Source organism: Myotis daubentonii, chromosome 12, assembly GCF_963259705.1.
Source record: "Myotis daubentonii chromosome 12, mMyoDau2.1, whole genome shotgun sequence".
Taxonomy (NCBI): domain Eukaryota; kingdom Metazoa; phylum Chordata; class Mammalia; order Chiroptera; family Vespertilionidae; genus Myotis; species Myotis daubentonii.
In genome coordinates, this window is record NC_081851.1 from 68,968,731 (window position 1) to 68,991,384 (window position 22,654).

Here is a 22,654-nt window from a genome sequence, read left to right on the forward strand (position 1 = left end):
AAGCCACAGTCTCTTCCTCGTGAATACGCAGTTTCCCATCAGAGTGAGCAAAGGTCGGCCCTTGGCAGAGGTGTTCCTGGCGGATGATGAAGTCTTGAGTCTATTCCCTCAATATGCAAGTTCAATATTCTCTCTTCCCAGCACCAAGACCTTCTACGTTTTCACCTCCAAACATCTCTCCAGTTTCCACCGCTCTGTCATCTTCCTCCCACTGGCCCTAGACCCCCAGCCTTGACTACAGTATTGCACCCACTTCTTCTCTGGTCTCCCCACCCTCAGACTACCTCCTCCACTGCATCCTCTACCATCTTCTCAAAATGCAGGTCTGGTCATGTCACATCTCTGCCACCAGCAGTTGCAGGAAGGTAAAGGATATTTAGAAGAAAGTGCTAAAGGGGCATCTCCTCTCATCTCCAGCTCCCAGCTAGTGTCCTTGCAGCATGATCAGATCGCTCAGAAGCAGGTCACGAAGCACTGTGACTCTTGGGTTCTCCCAAGGCAAAGGTATAGATTTACATTTAGCATTGTTCCTTGCGACGGTTTTATGAGGCCACCTAGGGATTATGTGTCTTATCTTGGAAGGAGAAGGTGGAATAGTCAATTACGAAAAGTGCTTCTTGATCAGCTGTCAGTCGGACCCACTGTGGCTCTATTTGCCCCTTCACCTTCCATCCAGGAAAAATAAAGTCCTCTGCTGATGATTATTTTATGATCATCAATTAATGGGAGGGAAGGTGGCCAATCCCCTCCCTCGTGTTTTGTGCGTTTTGTTTTGTTTTTAATTTCAACTCCCAGTGATGCATTCCCCTCTACAGAGCGCTGCTTGGGGCAGGAGCAGCAGGATGGCATTCCCAGAGCATAAATATGTAAATATATGCTGCTTTTAAAATAGCACCATAAGAGGCTACACCGGCACCAGGCAGTGGCCTCAATTGTGCGTTCTCCGGGTTCCTCCTGGGGCCACCACTCAGCCAGCAAAGTGTACCCTGAGCCTCTCTTCTCCCTTTTACTTCATTCAACCCTCTGCCCTCCTCCTCTCTCCACCTCTGACCTCCTGTGTGTCAGAGCTGCCAGCCAGGGCTGTTTGCCATCATGGGCTCTGCTCAGTGGAGGAAGGTGGAAACTCTGGGTCCTGAAAAAGGCTGTTATCATGGCCGGGCCTGTTTGAAAATCATAAAAACGGACCAACTGCTCATATTGGGAAGGTTAATCTCCTGATGGCATGTCTACAGTACCTTATTATGCCAAATCTGTGTCTGTCTCTTCCTAGTCTTGGGTTACCTCCAGTCCTGTTTTTGTTGTTGTTGTTGTTGTTGTTTGGTTGGGTTTTTTTTAATGGAAGGGAGGAGATGGGTTAATTGTGGGAAAATGATGAGATTTAAAAATATATATTTGGTATAAAAGTTTCATCGGGGTCAAAACTCTATAAACTACTGTGCAAAGAATATTCTGGAAGGACTTCTAATGTCTATTTACTCTCTTCACAGCAAACTCTGAGTTAAGTTAATTAGCTCTATTTCCTTCTGAGCTCCCTTAAGAAATGGTGATTATTGAACTTCAACGCTCCAGATTCTGAGCTCCACTCCCTTGGTAATTCCAATTCCAAACAGAAATGCTTGAGTTCATAGTTCAAGTGCCACTTCTATTAGTTAATGTTCCAGTTCTGTATACTTTCCTAGCAACATTCTCATTGGCATCGGAGCTTCTATTTTTCTTAACATCTTTTGTTTTGATGTGTAAACTTTTCTTGGCCTTTAGCATATTTATAAGACTCTTGTGGACACGGTGGATGATAATTGTTGTGATTATTCTTTCTTATGAAAAGGGAAAATGATTCTCTTGAGTGAAATCATATTTAGAAGTTGCATCAAAGCACAGCAATTAAAATACCAGATCTCCAAGAGGAGAAGCATGAAAAGCAACCTGTACAGTTTCACTAGAAGAAATGTGCTGAAGGAAATGCTAATTCTAGCCCAGCAAAGCCCATTTTGGTAAAATGCAAGTTCAAGAGAGTCGACGGAGACAATCGTGAGCATCAGACAGACCCTGTCTTCTTGGGAGACCAACCACTTAACTGAAGGCTGCCTTTATTCCGGCTGAACCAGCTCCAGGGCTCACACATCTTTCCTCTGGCCTCCCTCTCTCCTGCCTGCAGGTCAGCATCACGGTGATCGAGGCTCGGCAGCTGGTGGGCCTGAACATGGACCCCGTGGTGTGCGTGGAGGTGGGCGACGACAAGAAGTACACGTCTATGAAGGAGTCCACTAACTGCCCCTACTACAATGAGGTCAGTGCCCGTGGCCCCAGGTCGGGAAAGGGACCTCCCAAATGCGGCAGGAGGCTGGGCCCTACCCCCACCTGGGCCCAATAGGAGCATCTGGGAGTCAAGAGGCACAAAGGGCTACCAGCAGGGGTGACCTTGACCTACCCTGTTCCTACCACTAGAACACTGACCTGCAGTCTAGAGTCTGTGATCCCCAATCTAGATCCCAGCCTGACTCTGGTCTGGCCGGGGCCACCCTTTGAAAGGAGCGCCCCCCAGGCACTCCCGTGCAGCCCTCAGCAGTGAGTATCTCTGTGAATCTCACGCCCTAAGGCCTGGCCCCAGCCGTTTCCCAGGACAGTGCCCTGGAGCAGTGTCCCCATTCCAGGCCCTGCCCGTGGTGGCACTGGCGCGTTAATGAGCACTTGCTGTGCGCCAGGCACTCTTCTGAATGCTTTAGGTGTGTCATCCCTTCTGACTGGCACAACGGCCAGAGGCTGTCACCATGAACCCCATTTTACACCTGGGCATTGAGGCTCCTGGAGAAAGAACTTGCCCAGGTGCTAAGCACCAGGGTTGGGCTCTGCCTGTACACCCTCCTGTGAGGCTGCCTTTGTGCTGCCTGCACCGCTGTGGGGCTCCTCCCAGAGCCCTGGCCTGGAGTCTTGGGGTAAGAGAGAGAGAAAGCCAGGTGCCCGCTCCTGTTCTTTGCAGCCATTTGAGGCCACATCAAGGTCAAAGGACCTCAGAGACCTTCTAGTTTGGTCTCCCCATCTTGCTGAGATTAGAGAGTACTGTGGATGGAAACGGGCCCAGCCTGTCCAGCCTCAGCCCAGCACTCTCTCTGCCACCTTTTATGGCCACCCCAGACCCACCACCTTGACTCTGGGCTCCAGGGGTGAACCCATCTTAATCATCTTTGGTCCCTGGCCCTCCCTTTGCTGGAGGGGGCATCTAGTCTGCTTTTCCCTGTGGCTCCAGAGGGGTGCCAGATTGGCCCAAATAAGGCATCTGTGCCCTGTGTCCCAGTGTCTGTCCTGAGGAGTGGTGAGGACTGAGGGGGCCTTCTGTAACTAGGGGGAGGGCATCTCTTGGGAACTGTGGGAGCAACAAGCCCTGCATCTCCCGTTAGAAAACCTGGCACACTCTGCCCTCCGTAGGGGCCCAGTCTAGGCCGGGGCCTGGCCAAAGTCTCCTGTGTGACCACAGACAGACCTGTTCTCACAGCTGGTTTCCCGCAGGCCCACAAGGGCTAGAATGTCACCCCCCCCCCCCCACACACACACACACCCCATCCCAATGTTCTGTCTCAATGTCTCTGACACACCTTACATCAGGACTCATCCCTGCCTGGAAAAGCCTTTAGCCTAGATAATGGCTTCTTTCCCCTGACAGACATGGAGACAGGTTCCCTTGGCCTTCCACGGTTATTGGATAGGGGCAAAGCCGCATCACCTTGCACCAGCCCAACGCACCTCATGTTCCATTCAAATGGCTTCTTCCTTCCCAAGGAAACAGTTGCTCTCCCTACTCTGTGGTTCCCCAGCAAACTCCTACTCACCCTACAGGGCCCAGCTCAAATGCCCTTGCCACTGAGCAGCCTTCCCTGCACTCTCTGGGTCAGAGGTCAATGCACCTCTCTCAGTAATGTTTCTGAATTGTGGTTGGTCCTTCGTGTCCCTGTCTCCCTCCTGGACTGGAGGCTCCCTCCCAGTCTCCTGCATCGTGTGGCCCAGCGCAGAGCCTGGCATGTACCTGGAGGGGTTTGGGAACGCTCTGCTGAATGGATACTCACCCAAAGGAAGAAACAAACGTCTGCTGAGCATCTGCTGTGGACCGGGCCCATGTCTGCCAACACGGGGACTGTAAAGTCAACCGTTTCTGCCCCAACAGCCCACCTCCCAGTTTCAGCCTCGAAACCACTTTCCAAACTCCATATTTATATCCACTCAGACTATTCATTTCACTCAAGCGGATCTTAACTTTGTTCGTGGTCACAGTTTTGTTCTTTTTCACAAACCCACGTAGCTCTGATTTAGGCCGTGTCTGTTTCCTCTAAAGCAGTGTCTCTCCAGCCCAGCGCTATGGCATTTGGGGCGGTAACTTTTGGTGCAGGGACAGCCCTGTGCATTGTAGGGTGTTAACCAGCACCACTGGCTTCGGCCCGGTAGATGCCAATAGCGACCCCCTTTCCAGCCGTAGCAACCAAAAATGTTTCACCCACAGCCAAGAGCAGATCCTCCTGAGATCTTCCCCCTAAATACATGGGCAACATTTCATCCTTCTGCCCACAAGTTCAGGAAAGCGGGGTGCCTCCGCTCCTCCCCACACCCTCATTCCCTGCGCCTGCCCACCAAGGCCAGAGAGATGGGTGGGCACCGCCCCTGGGAGGGGCAGCTCCCAACTTGAGAGGACAGTCCACGCCCACAGCATTTGCCATTTTCAGCGGTTTACGTGCCTTCATACCCCAGATTCATCGGTTCCAAAGCTCCCGTTTTCCGTTTTAACGTCTCCGAAATGGGCTGCATCTCCGATGGCTGAATGGCGATGCCTATGTAGCTCATATAACCACCACGTATCTTACAGTCCCAACACGTCTCTAAGGAGGGTGTCATTGTCCTCCTCGTTCAGCTCAGGAAACTGAGGTCCAGAAAATGTTGCTCAAGACCACACAGCTAGAAAGGGGCTAAACAGGGGCTAGAAACCCAGTCTCCCGGCCCCCAGCCCAGGGCTGCTCCATTGACTGCCCCCCTCCCTCCCATCCCACACTCGGTGGCACTGGCCCTGCCTAGGGGTTGGGGTATGGCCCTCATGTTGGGGCCCAGCCTCCTACCTGCCCCGGATCAGGGAGGACCAGTGGCTGCCACTGCTGCTCACCTGAACTTGGGGGCTCAGGGGAAATGGCCGGGGTGCAGACAGGCACTGCCAGGAGGGAGGGGCCCAGCACTGCCCCCGGGTGTTAGCTGCTGCCCACCCGGTGACAGCGGCCTGGGTCCTTCCCCCTCCAGTACTTCGTCTTCGACTTCCACGTCTCTCCTGACGTCATGTTCGACAAGATCATCAAGATCTCGGTGAGTGGGGAGCAGCCCCTGGCAGGCAGGCCTTCAGCTCACACTGCACCTTCGTGCAAACTTGGAAAGGGCGCCCCTTGGAGAAAACCAGCCACAAAAAGGCAGCCCTGCACCCAGACACACAGCTGGGCAAGCGGGGCGCAGGCTGGGTTTGAGCCCCTCTCGCCCCATAGCTGGGTGGCAGCGCAGTGCACAACCTACTCACCTGTACTGGCAACCAGCCAAAACAGGCCAGGGCAGGGGGGCTGATCTGAGCCTCGGCGAGCCCCCTACCCCCGTGCCCAGCCAAACGCTCTCCTGCTTCACCCAGAGGCTTGGGTCCCCAGAAAGACTGAGGTGGTGCCACCATCAGTCACCCCACCCCTGCCCCTGCCCCTGCCCCTCGAAAGCCTCAGCCCCGCCCAGCCTGACTGGTGGCTGGTGGTTCTGCCCGGAAGGTGATTCACTCCAAGAACCTGCTGCGCAGCGGCACCCTGGTGGGATCCTTCAAAATGGATGTGGGAACGGTGTACTCCCAGCCCGGTGAGTAGCTGCGGCCCGACCAGCATCGGTGCACACGGCTCGGGGAGCGTGGCTCTCAGTCTCCCACCCCGGCGGTCCCTGGCTCATGTATACACACACCACACACATACGCACACATAAGTAAGCACATCCCCACCCTGGCGGTCCCGGTGGGGCCGTGAGCACTCACAGCCATCAGGGATGCGGAGTGATGGGTGCTCCGCCTTATATGCACCTGTCTGCTGGCACCCTGGGGAGCCCCAGAGCTGCAGACTGCCCTTCTGCTGGGATGTGTGGCATCACCCCTTCTACAGTTGAGGGGCCTGGGGCTCTGGGAAGTGCCAGGGCTTTCCCTGTCTCCCAGCTGGTCTGGGGTGACACCGGGCTATGTGACTCCTGGGCCCCCACTGTCCTCAAAGCCCACCACCTGGGCATCTGGAACCATGGGCATACAGCCTGGCACGGGGCTCCCCTAGCCCTGAAGGGAACCCGCCACTCAAGGTGCAGTCGCGACGCCATTAGGCCTTTGGACAGTGGCAGTGCCACGTCAGCCAGGCTGTCGCATCGGACCCTCACAGAGCAGGGAGGTAGGCACCAGCCGTCCTTCCCATTTCCGAGTGAGATCAAAGCAGCCAGGAGAAGGTAAGTGGCTGGAAGGTGCCACTCAACTATTACGTTGAACAAATTGGAGCTTTTTCATGGTTCAACCTAATAGACTCTTGGCTGGTACACATCATGGCTGCGACTCAGACAGGGGGGACCTGCGCCTTGTTAGGGACGGTCTGAGCTGTGGTAGAAGGTGAAGGGGATTGCCAAAACCGGTTTGGCTCAGTGGATAGAGCGTCGGCCTGCGGAGTGAAAGGTCCCGGGTTCAATTCCAGTCGAGGGCATGTACCTGGGTTGCGGGCACATCCCCAGTAGGAGATGTGCAGAAGGCGGCTGATCGATGTTTCTCTCTCATTGATGTTTCTAACTCTCTATCTCTCTTCCTTCCTCTCTGTAAAAAATCAATAAAATATATTTAAAAAAAAAAAAAGAAGGTGAAGGGGAGAGAGGGGAAGAGGGAAGTTCTGAGCCTTTCATACAGCAAGGCCAGGGCTTCCCTCTGCTCGCAATCAGCTTTAAAGTGAAGCTTAAGCCCAGCTGGTGTGGCTCAGTGGTTGAGCATCGACCTATGACCCAGGAGATCACGGTTCGATTCCCAGTCAGGGCACAGGCCCGGGTTGTAGGCTCGATCCCCAGTAGGGGGCGTGCAGGAGGCAGCCGATCAGTGACCCATCCTGGAATGGCCTCTTCCCCTGATACCTGTCCTTTCCTCCACACTGTCCCAGGTCCTGGGGTTATTGGGGTGACACTACCCTGTCTTTAGGAGGCTTTCCGTCTGAAATTGGACAGACAATAAGTAGTTAATCACTTGTCCGTGAGACAGGAGTGTGCTTATGGAACGGCAAGAACAAAAGGGTCAGGTTTAGCAATTCCGAGGAAGTCAGGGAAGGCTGCATGGAAGAGGAGACACTTTCTCAATGGAAGTCGACGTTTAAGCAGGGAAGAGAATGGTTGGGGCAGAGGGAGAGCAGAGATGAGATCATCCCAAGCTCAAAGGCCAGCAGCCACAACAACATGAAGGTGTGAAATAGCGAGTGAATTATTCAGAGAAGGGTCAGCATCTTTGCCTCGCAGGAGCACAGGGATGGGGTGGGACGAGCAGAGTAGGAAGAGCTGTATCCAGAGGCCCCACAGGCCATGCTAAGGTCTGTGGTCTTACCCTGAGCACTGGGGAGCCCCCAGTGAGAGAGGGGAGCCTCTCTGAAGGCTCTGCTGGCAGCTGTGTGCAGGTGAGCGCAGGGGTTGGGGTAGGAGGGCTGCAGGTGGAGGAACCCATTAGGAGGCGGTCACAACACACGCCTGGATACAAGCCCTTGCCCCAGCTGCCCCTGCTCAGGGACCTCTGTCCCCCTGGCCCAGAGGCAAGCAGAGCAGTGGCCCCTGGCCCAGGGGCACCCAATGGCTTCATCTAGGGGCCAAGAAGGCCCTCAGCTCTGCAGCTTTGCATCCTGCCCTGAGGGCGGGTGCCCCTGGGAGGGGGCACAGGTGCAGTCCCCGCTCCTCGCCACCGCAGAGCACCAGTTCCACCACAAGTGGGCCATCCTGTCCGACCCTGACGACATCTCGGCTGGGCTAAAGGGCTACGTGAAGTGTGACGTCGCAGTGGTGGGCAAGGGGGACAACATCAAGACGCCCCACAAGGCCAACGAGACGGAGGAGGATGACATTGAGGGGTGAGGCTCCCATCTTCCCCGCCTGAGACCCGGCCTGGCCCGTCCTTCCCCAAAGGGAGTCCCTTGGGTGGACTGGCTCAGAGTCGTACCTTCCATCCCCCACCCCTGTTCTCACCCACCCCCAGACAGCCCACCTCTCCCTGGAAGGACTCTGGCCAGGGCTGGGGCCACCTACGCTGGCCTCAGCACCCACAGACTCCTTGTCACAGGAGAGGAGGGACTGGGCAGAGCAGGGGCTCATGGAGATTGTCCCAGACCCCAGGGGTACGTAGATGCCAGGGCAGGAGCTGGGGTGCCCGGCCTGGTGCCCTAGCTGTGTGTGGCGGCAGGAACTTGCTGCTCCCCGATGGTGTGCCCGCCGAACGCCAGTGGGCCCGCTTCTACGTGAAGATCTACCGAGCAGAGGGGCTGCCCCGCATGAACACCAGCCTCATGGCCAACGTGAAGAAGGCGTTCATTGGGGAGAACAAGGACCTGGTTGACCCCTATGTGCAAGTCTTCTTTGCTGGCCAGAAGGTACTGGGCTACAGAGTGCAGGGGCTGGGATTTGGGGTGACGGGCATCCGATAGATGTGGGAGCCTAGGGGCTGACATGAGGCAAAATCAGAAGCCAGGAAACTGGCCTGAGAAGGGAGGGGAGTGAGAGATGAGGGCGCGCCAACGGAGAGGAGCAGGGGGCGGGGGACTGGGAACTGTCTCAGCATGGACAGGCCTTAGGGAACCCTCCGCACCTCTGGGTCCTGGAGACCAAGAACTGAGAGGGACCATCGAATGGAAGGAGAGTCTGAGAGGCTGGGGTGGGGAAGAGTGGAGGAGATAAGTACACACCATCTACATATACACACATGCACACATGCACCACATATACGTACATACACAAGCATGTATACACACTCCACACACACATGCACACAAGCACATACACGCATGCTCACACACAAACCCTATCGCTCACTCCCTCGCACAGGGCAAGACCTCGGTGCAGAAGAACAGCTACGAGCCGCTGTGGAATGAGCAGGTCGTCTTCACGGACCTGTTCCCCCCGCTCTGCAAACGCATGAAGGTGCAGATCCGCGACTCGGACAAGGTCAACGACGTGGCCATCGGCACCCATTTCATTGACCTGCGCAAGATCTCCAACGACGGAGACAAAGGTCAGCAGTGGCAGACGGGGGGAGTGGGGGGTGGGGGAGGGGGTCCTGAAGGAAGGAGTAAATGAATGAGAGCCCCCTTCAACCACCACCATCTTGCACCCCGGCCTGGAAGATGCTGGGCACGGCGAGGGCATGGCAGCAGCTCCCACCTCAAGGGAGAGGTGGAAAGTCATGGCTAGGTCTGCAGAGCTGACTGGGCCTGCCGGAGCCCGGCTGCCTGGATTCGAACCCCAGCTCTGACAATGAGTCCTGTGACCTTTGTACTATTCCCATCTGTAAAATGAAAATAACAATTATACATTTGTGTATATGCATGCACATCACATATCGATGTGTCCTATTGCCATAGTACCTATCTAGAGACTTGTGGGCACAGACCCCTCCGACAGCCCAGGGGGCATGCTGGGTACCAGGGATACAGAGCGAGAGAAGCAGCCATTCCCATCCTCACAGCGCTCACTGGGGCTTAGGGGATGGATGTGTTCCCAAATGCTCGCAACCGAAGGCATGGGGTCCTCAGCTCAGCAATCAGGAGGTGCAAGCTGGGAGCCCCCAGAAGAGGCCCCTCTAACGCTTGCGGGCCCTGAGGTGTATGTAACACAGGCCGCTCCTCTCTCTCCGGCTCACAGGCTTCCTGCCCACGCTGGGCCCGGCCTGGGTGAACATGTACGGCTCCACACGCAACTACACGCTGCTGGACGAGCACCAGGACCTGAACGAGGGCCTGGGTGAGGGCGTGTCCTTCCGTGCCCGCCTCATGCTGGGCCTGGCTGTGGAGATCCTGGACACCTCCAACCCTGAGCTCACCAGCTCCACGGAGGTGCAGGTGGAGCAGGCCACGCCTGTGTCGGAGGTGAGGCCCCAGGAGGCTGTGCTGTCCTCCCTCCATGTCCCCCAGCTCAGCCCCCTTCCCGCCATGGCAGCCTGGGCCTGGGCTCTGCCTGGGCAAAAGGAATTGGGCCTTCGGTCCTCCGGGTCTGGCTGCCCAGCCTCATCGCTGGGTGGGATGTGCCCACCAGCGGCCAAAGGACCTGGAGGAGGAGGCCTGGCCCAGCCCAGCATCCCCGTGAAGCTTAATGATGGCTTCACCCACCTTCCCCACAGAGCTGCACGGGGAAAATCGAAGAATTCTTTTTATTCGGAGCCTTTCTGGAAGCCTCAATGATCGACCGGAAAAACGGAGAAAAGCCAATTACCTTTGAGGTCACCATAGGTAAGTGCTTGGCCTCCGAGGGGACTTCAGGCCCCGGGCTTCTAGGTGGTCACTGCTAACCCTGCACCACAGCCCTGGTGGGAGGGAAACCGTGAACTTTCCTCCATGTGTCTTCCAACGTGCACACTGCACACAGCGCATGCCCGTGGGGCATACAACACAGCGCATGCCCGTGGTACACACAGCGCATGCCCGTGGTGCACACAGAACATTCCCATGGTGCACCCAGCGCGTGCCCGTGGGGCATACAACACAGCACATGCCCGTGGGGCACACATGCCCACGGGGTGGCCTGCGCCCCACCACAGTGCTAGGCTATGTTTGGGACACAGAGAGAAAGAAGCCATCCCTGCAGAAGGAAGAGGCCCTTGTGAGGCTGGAGAGGGGAGAGTGGGACGCAGGCCATTCCCTGGGCTGGACCTTGCGCTCAGGGGTCGTCAGAGCTCTTTGCGAGGGGTTTGCGGGTGTGGAGGACATGGGGACCGGTTCTGGCGAGTGCTCTGTCACATCTGAGCGGGCACAGACCCCCAGCACCGTCCCCATGCCCGGACTTTCCCACTCCCCTCCCACAAACCCACGGCAGCACCGGGCTTGGAGGGCAGGGTGGGGCCTTGTGGGGAAAGGACTCAGCCCTTGTGCGCCCCTCCTGCCTCCAGGCAACTATGGGAATGAGGTGGATGGCCTGTCCCGACCCCAGCGGCCTCGACCTCAGAAGGAGCCCGGGGATGAGGAGGAAGTGGATCTGATTCAGAACTCGAGTGACGATGAGACGGAGGAGGGTGGGGACCTGGCCTCAGTCTCCTCCACCCCACCCATGCGGCCCCAGATCACCGACAGGTGAGCCAGGTGGCCAAGGGGGTCCTGGGAGGGCCAGCCTCCTGCCTCCCACCCTCTCGAGGCCTAGCCCTCCCACCTCTGTGGACCCCCAATCTCCCGCCTCCCGCCTCCTCCCGCCCCAGGAACTACTTCCACCTGCCCTACCTGGAGCACAAGCCCTGCATCTACATCAAGAGCTGGTGGCCAGACCAGCGCCGCCGCCTCTACAACGCCAACATCATGGACCACATAGCAGACAAGCTGGTCAGCGCCAGGACAGGGCGGGAGGGGGCGGGGACGGTGGGGCGGGGACTGCGGGGTGACCCAGCAGGACCTACGTTCCTGTCCCTGCCCTCAGGTCCCAGAAGGGGGCCAAGAGCCCGAGGGCTACCGGAGTGGAGTCTGGGACTCCTGACCCAGCCAGTGTTGGGGTTCCCTTGAAGGCAGCTGAGCAGCCCTCTGTCTCTGGCCCACACCTTCCCAGCTAGCCCTGAGTTCCGCCCGGAGCCCACCGGGACCACGATTCAGAGCCCAAGTGGCATCTTCCTCGGGAACTGAAGGCCGCAGGCTCTGAGAGCAGAGCCTGGAAACTGGGTGGTTTCCTGATGCGGGTGGGACACTGGAGGTGGCGCTAGCGAGAGGTCCCAAGTCACTAGCCCTTCGTTTCCCTGAGGAGTGGGGAGCTGGGGAAGGGGCTGTGGCTCAGCGGGCACCCCTCCGCCTGGTTCTCAGGAGGAAGGCCTGAACGACGTGCAGGAGATGATCAAAACGGAGAAGTCCTACCCCGAGCGCCGACTGCGGGGCGTCCTGGAGGAGCTGAGCTGTGGCTGCCGGTGAGGGACCGGGCCGTGGGGCGGGGGGGTGGGGGGGCTGGCAGTGGGGGCCTGGGAAGAGAAGGAGGTGTCTGCAGGCCCCTGCTGGTGGGTGGGCTCTGCTAAGCCCTGCTCCCCTCACCCCCCAGCCGTTTCCTCTCCCTCGCCGACAAGGACCAGGGTCACATGTCCCGTACCAGGCTGGACAGGGAGCGCCTCAAATCGTGCCTGCGGGAGCTGGTGAGGACACGCCGGTCCCCAGTGCGGGACCACACGGGGGCGGAGGGGGGTCTGGAGGTGAAAGGGGGAAACTGAGGTGGGAGGGCCTATGTCTGAGGCCACAGGCCCCAGGGCCAGCCCCTCCATCCTGCTTCACGGCCTGAGCCCCACGTCCCCCCACGCCCCTACAGGAGAGCATGGGGCAGCAGGCGAAGATCCTGCGGGCTCAGGTGAAGCGCCACACGGTGCGGGACAAGCTGAGGCTGTGCCAGAACTTCCTGCAGAAGCTGCGCTTCCTGGCAGACGAGGTGCGCCCCTGCCCTGGGCACAGAGGGGTGCCGGCCCCACCCCCCCCACCCCCCCCCACCCCCCCCCCCCCCGTGACCAGAGAGGGAGGGGCTGCACAGGAAGGGGCGGGGCTGGACCACCTAGGAGGCCTCTCCTCTGACAGCTGTTGGGGGACAGGAGTGAACAAGCCTTCCTCCTGCGCGCGCTCCTCCCGCCCCATCCCCATCGGTGGGAGAAGAAAGACCAGCATCTGGGGTCCTTCCAGGCCTGGCCCTCTGGGTCCTGAGGCAAAGGCCCTGGTGGCCAGGGAGCTCGGGGAGCCCCAACCAAGCAGCGGCCCCTCACTCACGGGCTCCCCTCCCGCCCTCACCACAGCCCCAGCACAGCATCCCCGACGTCTTCATCTGGATGATGAGCAACAACAAACGCATCGCCTACGCCCGGGTGCCCTCCAAGGACCTGCTCTTCTCCATGGTGGAGGAGGAGCTGGGCAAGGACTGCGCCAAGGTCAAGACGCTCTTCCTCAAGGTGCCGGAGGGGAGCCAGACTGCGGGGGGGGGGGGGGGGGGCGTGCAGGGGGGGGGTGCGAGGCGGGGGCCTGGGGCCCAGGGTTTGGCTCTGGCTTCTCCAAAGGGCCGGTCTCCCCGTAGGGGGAGCAGCCCTCCAGCAGCAGGTGCTCAGAGAAGACAGAGCTGGGGAGAGACTAGGATGGGGGAGGACAGCAAGGTCCCCACTGCCGTCCCTCTCGGTGCTGACCCCATGCCCACCCTCAGCTGCCAGGCAAGCGGGGCTTCGGCTCGATGGGCTGGACCGTGCAGGCCAAGGTGGAGCTCTACCTGTGGCTGGGCCTCAGCAAGCAGCGCAAGGACTTCCTGTGCGGCCTGCCCTGCGGCTTCGAGGAGGTGAAGGCGGCCCAGGGCCTGGGCCTGCACTCCTTCCCACCCATCAGCCTGGTCTACACCAGTGAGTGGGGCCCCGGGCTCCCAGCCCTCACCCCGGGAGGGTGCTTGGTGGGGGCAACCCCGAGCCTCAGCCTGCCCTTCCCCACAGAGAAGCAGGTGTTCCAGCTCCGGGCGCACATGTACCAGGCCCGCAGCCTCTTCGCCGCAGACAGCAGCGGCCTCTCGGACCCTTTCGCCCGTGTCTTCTTCATCAACCAGAGTCAGTGCACAGAGGTGAGGGCCCGGGCGTTGAGAGGAGTGGGGGGCCTGTGAGCTTGTGGAACCTGGAGAAACACATCGGCCAGCACCCAGACCCTTAGAGGGAAGCCTGGTGAAGGCTTCAGTGAGGTTCCATTCAACAAGAGAAAATATAGGCAAGGGGGTGGGAGCAGGCCTCACATTACCCTTCATTTTAAGTGCCCAGACGAGTCGGGGAGCATGACACTCCTGCCTCTGAGTCCCCTGGAAGCCACAGGGACTGGGGGTGGCTTCTGCTGGGATAGCTGTCCATCCACCACCACGTATGACCTGTCTCCCCCCGCCCCCCGCCCCATGCTGCAGGTGCTGAATGAGACCCTGTGCCCCACCTGGGACCAGATGCTGGTGTTCGACAACCTGGAGCTGTACGGCGAGGCTCATGAGTTGCGGGATGATCCCCCCATCATTGTCATTGAAATCTACGACCAGGACAGCATGGTATGGGTGGGCTCTGAGACCAGGGACCTACCCCTTCTTCACTGTACTCCACGTGCATGGATGGCCGCTCCCCGGATCCCTCAGCCACGTGCTTGCTGGGAGCGTGGGAGTCTGGGCTGCTGACCAGCCTCCAGGTGGCTCCTGCCCTGTCGCTGCAGCCTGACCCCTTCCCACCACTGTGGGCCTCTGGGTCTCAGGGAGAAGATGGGTCAGGGTGTCCCCACCTCCCGGCACAGGCAGACCGAGCTCAGGCCCAGTCTGCAGAACAGGCATCAGCAGTCCTGCTGTCCCCAGCCTTCCCCCACCCCAAGGGGCCCTTGGCCCCCTGCCCACACCTACCAGTCAGTAACAGCCTCCCAGCCCTCCATGAGAGCTCTGGAGTGGGGGAGTGAAAGATCGGGGTGATCCCTCCAGAGCTGGGGAGCCACTTATGACAAGCACTCAGCTACTGGGGTCCCTGAGAGACCCCTAGACTAGAAGCAGGAGGGCCTCGTTTCTAGGCCTGAGTCCCGTCTGCCATTCGCTGCCAGCATGACCGTGAGCAAGTCTGCGGTGAGACTTGGGGTCCCTTTGGTGAAATGGGGTGATCTCACCTGCCCTGACCTCCCGGGGCTGTGGCAAGGACAGAGTGAGACCCCAGGTGTGACGCTGCAGTGAACTCCAGCACCCAGCGGCCACCTTGGTTGTTTGTCACATCAGGGCAAATGCGACTTCATGGGCCGGACCTTCGCCAAGCCCGTGGTGAAGATGGCTGACGAGGCGTATTGCCCGCCCCGCTTCCCGCCCCAGCTCGAGTACTACCAGATCTACCGCGGCAACGCCACGGCCGGAGACCTTCTGGCCGCCTTCGAGCTGCTGCAGGTGGGCCTCCGGTCCCCATCCTGCTCAGAGGCCGGTCCCACTGGAGCTGGGAGCGTGGTTCTTAGGGGCCCTGGATGTTGGGCCTCCCCTGTCTCCCCAGATCACATGGCAACTAACCCCTGGGAAGGGAGAGCCCACTCTCTGGGCTCTGCAGGGTGTGACCTGTGACCCCAATTCCCCAGATCGGGCCAGCAGGAAAGGCCGACCTGCCACCCATCAATGGCCCGGTGGACACGGATCGAGGTCCCATCATGCCCGTGCCTGTGGGCATCCGGCCCGTGCTCAGCAAATACCGAATCGAGGTGCGTGAGGGCTCCACTGACCCCCTCATCCCTCCTTCCTTGTCCTGACAGGCCCTGCTGTGCTCACTCTTCCTTGCTCCCTCACTCTCTTACTCCATCGGGGTCATAAGCACATATGACATCATATTCCAGGGGTCTCCCCAACCTCAGGCCACCTCATTTTTCAGACAAGGAGACAGGGTCCAGGAGGGGAAGTGACTTGTCCAAGGTCACTCTTGGAGCCAGCAGCAGACCCAGGCCCCCACCAGCCCAGGGTCTGGCCGGTCTGTTCTGAGCCACCCGGCCATGTTTTGGGCCTTTCCTAGCCCTCCTCTCTGCCCACCACACCCACTCCTGTCAGCTCTCCTGGCCCTGCCCCTCCTGACTCACTGCCCACTCCACGGCCCAGCTCCTTCTCAGATGGCCCAGCCCACCCATGGCTGGCTCCCTTGACTGAGGGGACTCTCGTCTCCCCTGACCCCCACCAGGTGCTGTTCTGGGGCCTGCGGGACCTGAAGCGGGTAAACCTGGCCCAGGTGGACCGGCCGAGGGTGGACATCGAGTGTGCGGGGAAGGGGGTACAGTCATCCATGATCCACAATTACAAGAAGAACCCCAACTTCAGCACCCTTGTCAAGTGGTTTGAAGTGGTGGGTGCAGGCCTGGGCACAGCCTGGCAGAGCTGGGTGTGGCTGGTGTGGCTGGGCAAGGCCAGGAGCCTCTGCCCCCTTCTCTGAGCTCAGGCTCCATTGGCCAACACCCCAGGACCTCCCGGAGAATGAGCTACTGCACCCGCCCTTGAACATCCGCGTGGTGGACTGCCGGGCCTTCGGCCGCTACACCCTGGTGGGCTCCCACGCCGTTAGCTCCCTTCGGCGCTTCATCTACCGGCCCCCAGACCACTCAGCCCCCAACTGGAACAGCACCGGTATGCCCACACCCCAAAACCCAGGCCTGTCTCCACTCAGTCCATGGGAGGGAGCTCCAGCTCACGGTCCAGTCCGCGCAGCCACCAGTTCGCCCCTCCAGTGCATCCCCAAGTGGGTACAGAGGAGGCCAGTGGGGAGGTCCTATCCTGAGAGCCAGAGCTGCCCAGACCTGCCCCTCATTCTAGGGCCAGAACGAGCCAGAGCTGGAGATGTCCTTAGAGGGCCTGAGGGCAGATGGCTTCCCAGGCTGGTTCTGGGAGAAGACCCAGGCCTCCTTCCCGGCCTCCCTCCCAGCCTCCGTCCCAGCCCAGCCTCCACTATTTCTCTCAACCGCAGCCCTCCCTTCCCTCTCGCTCACCTTCTCCCTCTCCTTATGCCCATCAGCTACCTCTCAACTGTCCCGCCCTCCTCTCTTCTTGAAAATCAGCTTTAGGCCGCTGGTCCTTCTGCTCATGCCTGACTTTCACTGTTACTCCTGCTCTTCCCTGTCTGTCTGCCTGTCTGTCCATCTCTCTGTCCAGTAAGACTCCTCCGGGGCTGCCGTGTGCTGTGCAATGGGGGCCCCTCCTCTCACCCCACAGGGGAGGTCGTGGTGAACATGGAGCCAGAGGTGCCCGTCAAGAAGCTGGAGACCATGGTGAAGCTGGACGCGGTAAGGCGCACGGGGTCAGTGCCACACTGCCTGGCGCATGCAGCTGCCTGTGACCCTCCCTGTGAGCCAGGCCGCCTCCGTCCGCGTGTCCAGGGCTAACGCTGACTGTGTGTGCATAAAGCTCCATCCTAGACTCTGGGTGTGTGAGTGTGTGTGAGCACGAGTGTGGGGTGTGCATGTATGAGAGACACAAAGAGCAGTAACCGTTGGAAGCAATAGCCTGCAATTATTCTCACTCCAACTAACAACACCGTAAGCGATGGATTCCCTGTGGGGGCACCAGTGGTTTTTCCCAAGGGTTCCTGGTTCTCCAGTCCAGCCATTCACAGACAACTCTCCCCAGACCTTGGTTGTGGAAGGATCTCCAGCTGGACGCTCCTTGTTCCTCCTGGCCTTAGGACTCAGGCCACTCGTCTGCCCGAGGGAGACCTGCCGCCTGGCGTTTGGATGTGGAGTCGGCAGGAGCCGGGGAGGGCAGGATGGAGGCCAGCCTGGAGCAGGCCATCCTGCGTCCAGACAGTGCTGAGGGGCTGGAAGTGGGCCCCCTCTCCACCACTTTCTCCAAATCTCATTTCCAACCTGGCCTGCTTCACACACCTGGGCTGTCTCCTAGCTTCTGAGATCTGAGCTTGCTCGACTCCTCATCAGGCCCGCCTTCTCTTGGCTCATAATTCTTGGCCCCAGAGGGTCCTGGCCAGTGGCTGAGTGAGCAGTGGGCATGACTCGCAGGAAAGGGGAGCAGATGAGGTCCAGTGCCTGGCCCACAGCCCTGGGGTGGCACTGCCAGGCTCCGGGGCTACCCCTGGAGATTCTCATCTCCTCAACTCGCAGCCTCCCGAGTCCTCCCGGGGGTCTGCTGGGAAGCCCCTAGTTTCAGGCTGTTAGCAAACAAGACAGAGGACGGTACCTTAGTGTCCCCCTCATCCCACAGGCCCTGGGCTCTGGTGGGGTGTCTCACCAGGGTCCCCTTTGGCTATGCAATTGTGTGTGTGCATATCCACTTAATTTTTAAGGCCTTGACCTGGTGAGGGGGGAACAATGGAGTTGAAGTTGACTCCATCTAGCCAACGTCACTGAACTCCTGCATGTGGCCAGCACCCCCTCCCGACCCTGACCTCACATTGAAATCATCTGGGGAGTCCCCAGCTGTCTCGGGGTTGAGAACCACCACCCTGTGGGTCTGGGGGAACCTCTGCGAAGCAGGCCTTTTGCAGGCTCAGCAGCGGTGTGCCTGCAGTTCAGAGCTAACCCTGGGGGCACAGGGACTCGGCACACAGCGAGCATCCCTGCGTGAGCTCCCTCTCCTCACGCTCCCTGGCTGGGCGGCTGCCTCCACTCCAGGCCCCGGGGCACTAATTCTGTCCCCATGTCTTTGGTTCCCTTTTGCAGACTTCTGATGCCGTCATCAAGGTGGATGTGGTGAGTGAGGGGACCATGGAGGGGGAGGTTCTGGGGAAAGAGGACCCTGCACTGGGCCTAGCATCACGCACTGAGCTACCCCCAGCCCCTGGGTGCTCACACCTGCACACCCTCCAAAGAGGCCGAGGGAGAGAGCTGCTTGGGCAGCGGGGGCCCCTGAGTGCCAATCCTGCTTTGGCCAGTGGCTCATGTTGGCAGGTCATGACCTCTCCAGTCATGGCATCCTCCTCCACAAAACAAAGCCCTGCTCCTCTGATATTGGTGGCCCCACGGAGCCTCAGGGAGCCCGGGGCTTCCCGGGAGCAGTGGTCAGAGCAGATGGGGGACCCCTGGTTGTTCAGGGCATGGCCAGGGCGCAGGGATGCATGCAGGACTCCGGACCTGGCCTGTCCACCAGGCTGACGAGGAGAAGGAGAAGAAGAAGAAGAAGAAGAAGGGCAGCGCGGACGAGCCGGAGGAGGAGGAGCCGGATGAGAGCATGCTGGACTGGTGGTCCAAGTACTTCGCCTCCATCGACACCATGAAGGAGGTGAGGCCTCGGCCTGGGCTAGGGGCTCAGGGGGAATTGGGGGGGTGACTCCAACCCCACATCAGGCCCTCCTGCCCAACTTCTTTCCTGCTCCCACCAGAGCTGGCTCCTCCACCCCATTCGCATGAGCTTGGAACAGCCTTGAAGTTCTAGCTCAGGGCTCACCTTCCCGGGCTTGCCTTTCTCTAACCTCATCCATCTATTTCACAAACGTCTCTGGAATGTATATGGGTCAGACACCATCCCAGATGCTGTGGGAGCCAAAAGATAAGACGCCACCCCTGCCCCGAGGAGCCCTCTGCTTGCCGGGCGACATGGACATGTGAACAGACACAGTACAGTGTGGTGACTAAAGCAAGTCAGTGCCTGGAGGGGTCCGGGGAGGCTTCCCAGAGGAGGTGACAAGTGAGGAAGAGGAGAACGTGCTCAGGGGTCAAACAGAAACAGCTTCTCAGCAGCACTCGCCCACCTTCACACTGTTTTGGCTCATCTCCGTCACCGCGGCGGCGGCACGCTCTTCCCCTGTTGTGTGCACACGGGTTCCGTCTGCTGAGCCAGGCGGCAAGTTCCAGAAAGCGCATCCCTCCTCCTCTTCTGTTGTTTCGTCTCCGCGCTGTCTTCCTAGCTCAGGGTGCTCCTGACTGGCTGGCTGACCAGGCGGGACATGTGCCTGCAGTTTTGTTTCCTCAGCTGCGCTGGTCCAGCCACACTCCCTCCCCAGGCGCCTTCTGTGGCCCCCGCTGTGTGTGATGCTCATATCCCCATTAGAGAGAGTGCGGGCTAAGCTGCAGTGAGCTAGATCCGTGTGAACGAGGAGAGGCTGGCACGGCGACTCCGCAGTGTCAAGGACCAAGATCCTACCACCTGCTTCCTGCATGTGTACAGTTAGAGGGGGCTTGCCCTCATGTCCTAATAGCAGTGCACAGGAAGGGGTAAAGGGGAGTCATACTCCTTTCCATTAAGGGCCCGACCCAGAAATTGCACATATTGGCCAGAATCTAGTCCCATGGCCACACAGCTACCAGGGAAGCTAAGTTGGCTGTGTGCCGAGAAAAACTCGTCCAGAACAGGAAAGCAGATAATTGGGGTCACAGCAGGATCTCCCCCACCGTCACCTCCTGGATCCGGGGCAGCCAGGCTGCAGCTCCACGGCTGCTGTGGTCTCCTTGTCTGAACGCACAGGCTGCCACCATGTGACGGTGGGCTTTGGTTGAAACCTAGTGATTGCGTCTCCAGTGGGTGAGGTGAACTGAGTGAAGGTATAACTCACTCGGTTATACCTTTCTACATTATAATATAATAATATAACAGGCAACATTAAAGGACACTATATTCTTAATGATGCACAATTTAAAGAATCATAAACCCCTAAGTACAGTTGGTCATAGTGTCCACATCATGCATTGGTTTAATCCACGTAAGCAGAGCACGCGATGGGTTTGTAACCCAGTAGGAAGGAGTTTCTGTGTCTAGTGCACTGAAGGCTGGTCTGAGACGGCAGTGGGGGGGTCAGCAGACCCTCCCCAAGAAGCCCACCTTCCCTCCTCCTCACCTCATCTTTTGGCAGCAACTTCGACAGCAAGATGCCTCAGGAATGGACTCAGAGGAGAAAGAGGAGATGGACAACATTGAGGGTGAGCCCTGGAACCCTAGATCTCTGCCTGGGCCTCCCCTCCCCCCCCCGCACGCCCCCAGATGGCTGGCTCCCCTGCCCACTGCACCTCTTTCTCCCGCCCACGCGCCCACACGGCTGCAGCAGCCAAGGGCAGCTGTCATCAGGCATCCCTGGGCACTGGCAAGCACGCCTGGGCTGATCCAGAGTGGCTTTCACTCTGACCAGTTCAGCAACCACAGTGATGGACAGGCATTTAGAGCCACAGAACCTAAGAGCTGGAAGGGACCTCAGAGCTCCTCTTTCCCAGCATTTTCCATGGAACAGTGTTAATGGACATTCCGGAGGGAAAAGAGAGTTCTGTGGTTCAATGTGAAAAGTAAGTCTTTTGGTGCAGGACTTCTCAGTGCCTTTAATATACAAATATTACCATAAATCTCTAAAAGGAAGATATGAAATATTTCCCCAACACATTTGACCATGCTACCCTGCTTCCAAAAGCCTTACAAGAACACCTACACCTGGTGTTCCACTGAATGCCTTTTGGGAAATGCTGATGTGCAACAACCCTCATAATGTTACAGACGAGCAGACGGGGTTCCAGAGAGGAAAGCGAGCACCTCCATGCCCTGCTCTGTCAAAGGGCATGACAACAGTCCTGGTACACACTCCCTGGGTGACCTTACTGGCACCCACACCCGCATGAGGCGGGCATGCCAGGGAGTACTGTCTACATTTCATAGATGAGTACACAGAGACCGGCCAAGTGAAATGACTACGTAAATTAGTAGCGAGCTGGATCTCCACCCAGGCCTTCCTGCTCCATCGTTTCTGCCCCGAACTGACCAGGCCTCCTTCTGTTTCCGGCCAGGCCTGAGGGGGCCGATGAAGAAGGCAAAGGCTGCAAAGGAGGAGAAGAAGAAGAGGACCCAGAGTCCCGGGCCTGGCCAGGGGGCTGAGGCCCCTGAGAAGAAGAAATCCAAGATTGACGAGCTCAAGGTGAGGGTGTGGGGCAGACCCTGCCAGGGGTGCGGGGCCACACCCGAGGGCAGGAGGTGGCAGATGGGACACGAGGGAGGCAGGTGGACGGGCCACGTCCCCCTGACGGCTCAGCCTGGCTCAGGTGTACCCCAAGGAGCTGGAGGCAGAGTTCGACCACTTCGAGGACTGGCTGCACACCTTCAACCTGCTTCGCGGCAAGACGGGCGATGACGAGGATGGATCCACCGAGGAGGAGCGCATCGTGGGCCGGTTCAAGGTCAGGCGAGGAGCCCCAGGCCCTGAACCCTGAGCCCCCTGCCACCCCTACCACCACGCCAGCCTGAGCTCAAGGCTGACCGTCACGTGGAACTGTCAGCGGCACTGGTTGGTAAAATACGAAAAGACTTCCGTGCTGACTGATAAAGAGCATCTGCCCCAAGTTGCTTACTTTATCCCCGTCCCTGCCACTGCCCTGGGCACTTCCTCCTGACCCCCTGGTCCGCCCATGATCCAGCCACCAAAGGTTAAGGCGCTGCCCCCACAGGGTGCCAGCCCCACCTGTGCTCACAGAAACCCGCACCCTGACCCACGCTTGCCTTGCCCAGGGCTCCCTCTGCATGTACAAAGTGCCACTCCCAGAGGATGTGACCCGGGAAGCCGGATACGACCCCACCTATGGCATGTTCCAGGGCATCCCCAGCAACGACCCTATCAACGTGCTGGTCCGAGTCTATGTGGTCCGGGTGAGCCTTCCCCGTCGCCCCCTCCCCCGTCGCCCAGTCCCCCTGCCCAGGAGGGCTGAGGCAGCTGCAAACTGACAGCCCCTGCCTGGGAGGCACCTGAAGGTCATCTGGTCTAGTTCCCATATTTTTCTAATTATTATTTTATTTTTTGTTAATCCTCACCCAAGGATATTTTTCCATTGCTTTTTAGAGAGAGTGGAAGGGAGGGGGAGAAACAGAGAGAGAAACATCGATGTGAGAGACACACCTGGATTGGTTGCCTCCTATACGCAGGGGCCAGGATTGAGCCTGCAACTGAGGTACGTGCCCTTGACTGGAATCGAACCCTGGACCCTTCAGTCTGCAGGCCGATGCTCTGTCCACTGAACCAAGCCAGCTAGGGCTAGTTCCCATC

General features: G+C 58.9%; 1 protein-coding gene across 1 annotated transcript in view; it reads left to right on the forward strand.

Annotated features, from left to right (window-relative positions):
• The window catches only part of OTOF (otoferlin), a 70,008-nt gene that overhangs the window by 41,677 nt on the left and 5,677 nt on the right, over positions 1 to 22,654 (forward strand). The window contains exons 10-37 of the mRNA XM_059660675.1: positions 2,156 to 2,287; positions 5,272 to 5,334; positions 5,772 to 5,856; positions 7,955 to 8,114; positions 8,444 to 8,630; positions 9,082 to 9,268; positions 9,898 to 10,121; positions 10,373 to 10,481; positions 11,138 to 11,318; positions 11,441 to 11,561; positions 12,030 to 12,130; positions 12,259 to 12,349; positions 12,520 to 12,636; positions 12,992 to 13,144; positions 13,390 to 13,579; positions 13,667 to 13,791; positions 14,119 to 14,253; positions 14,953 to 15,114; positions 15,297 to 15,416; positions 15,884 to 16,045; positions 16,161 to 16,323; positions 16,906 to 16,976; positions 18,366 to 18,395; positions 18,793 to 18,924; positions 20,492 to 20,558; positions 21,408 to 21,535; positions 21,660 to 21,794; positions 22,123 to 22,260. Of these exons, the coding sequence (XP_059516658.1) occupies positions 2,156 to 2,287; positions 5,272 to 5,334; positions 5,772 to 5,856; positions 7,955 to 8,114; positions 8,444 to 8,630; positions 9,082 to 9,268; positions 9,898 to 10,121; positions 10,373 to 10,481; positions 11,138 to 11,318; positions 11,441 to 11,561; positions 12,030 to 12,130; positions 12,259 to 12,349; positions 12,520 to 12,636; positions 12,992 to 13,144; positions 13,390 to 13,579; positions 13,667 to 13,791; positions 14,119 to 14,253; positions 14,953 to 15,114; positions 15,297 to 15,416; positions 15,884 to 16,045; positions 16,161 to 16,323; positions 16,906 to 16,976; positions 18,366 to 18,395; positions 18,793 to 18,924; positions 20,492 to 20,558; positions 21,408 to 21,535; positions 21,660 to 21,794; positions 22,123 to 22,260 (3,669 nt within the window). The remainder of the gene's footprint in view (positions 1 to 2,155; positions 2,288 to 5,271; positions 5,335 to 5,771; positions 5,857 to 7,954; positions 8,115 to 8,443; positions 8,631 to 9,081; positions 9,269 to 9,897; positions 10,122 to 10,372; positions 10,482 to 11,137; positions 11,319 to 11,440; positions 11,562 to 12,029; positions 12,131 to 12,258; positions 12,350 to 12,519; positions 12,637 to 12,991; positions 13,145 to 13,389; positions 13,580 to 13,666; positions 13,792 to 14,118; positions 14,254 to 14,952; positions 15,115 to 15,296; positions 15,417 to 15,883; positions 16,046 to 16,160; positions 16,324 to 16,905; positions 16,977 to 18,365; positions 18,396 to 18,792; positions 18,925 to 20,491; positions 20,559 to 21,407; positions 21,536 to 21,659; positions 21,795 to 22,122; positions 22,261 to 22,654) is intronic.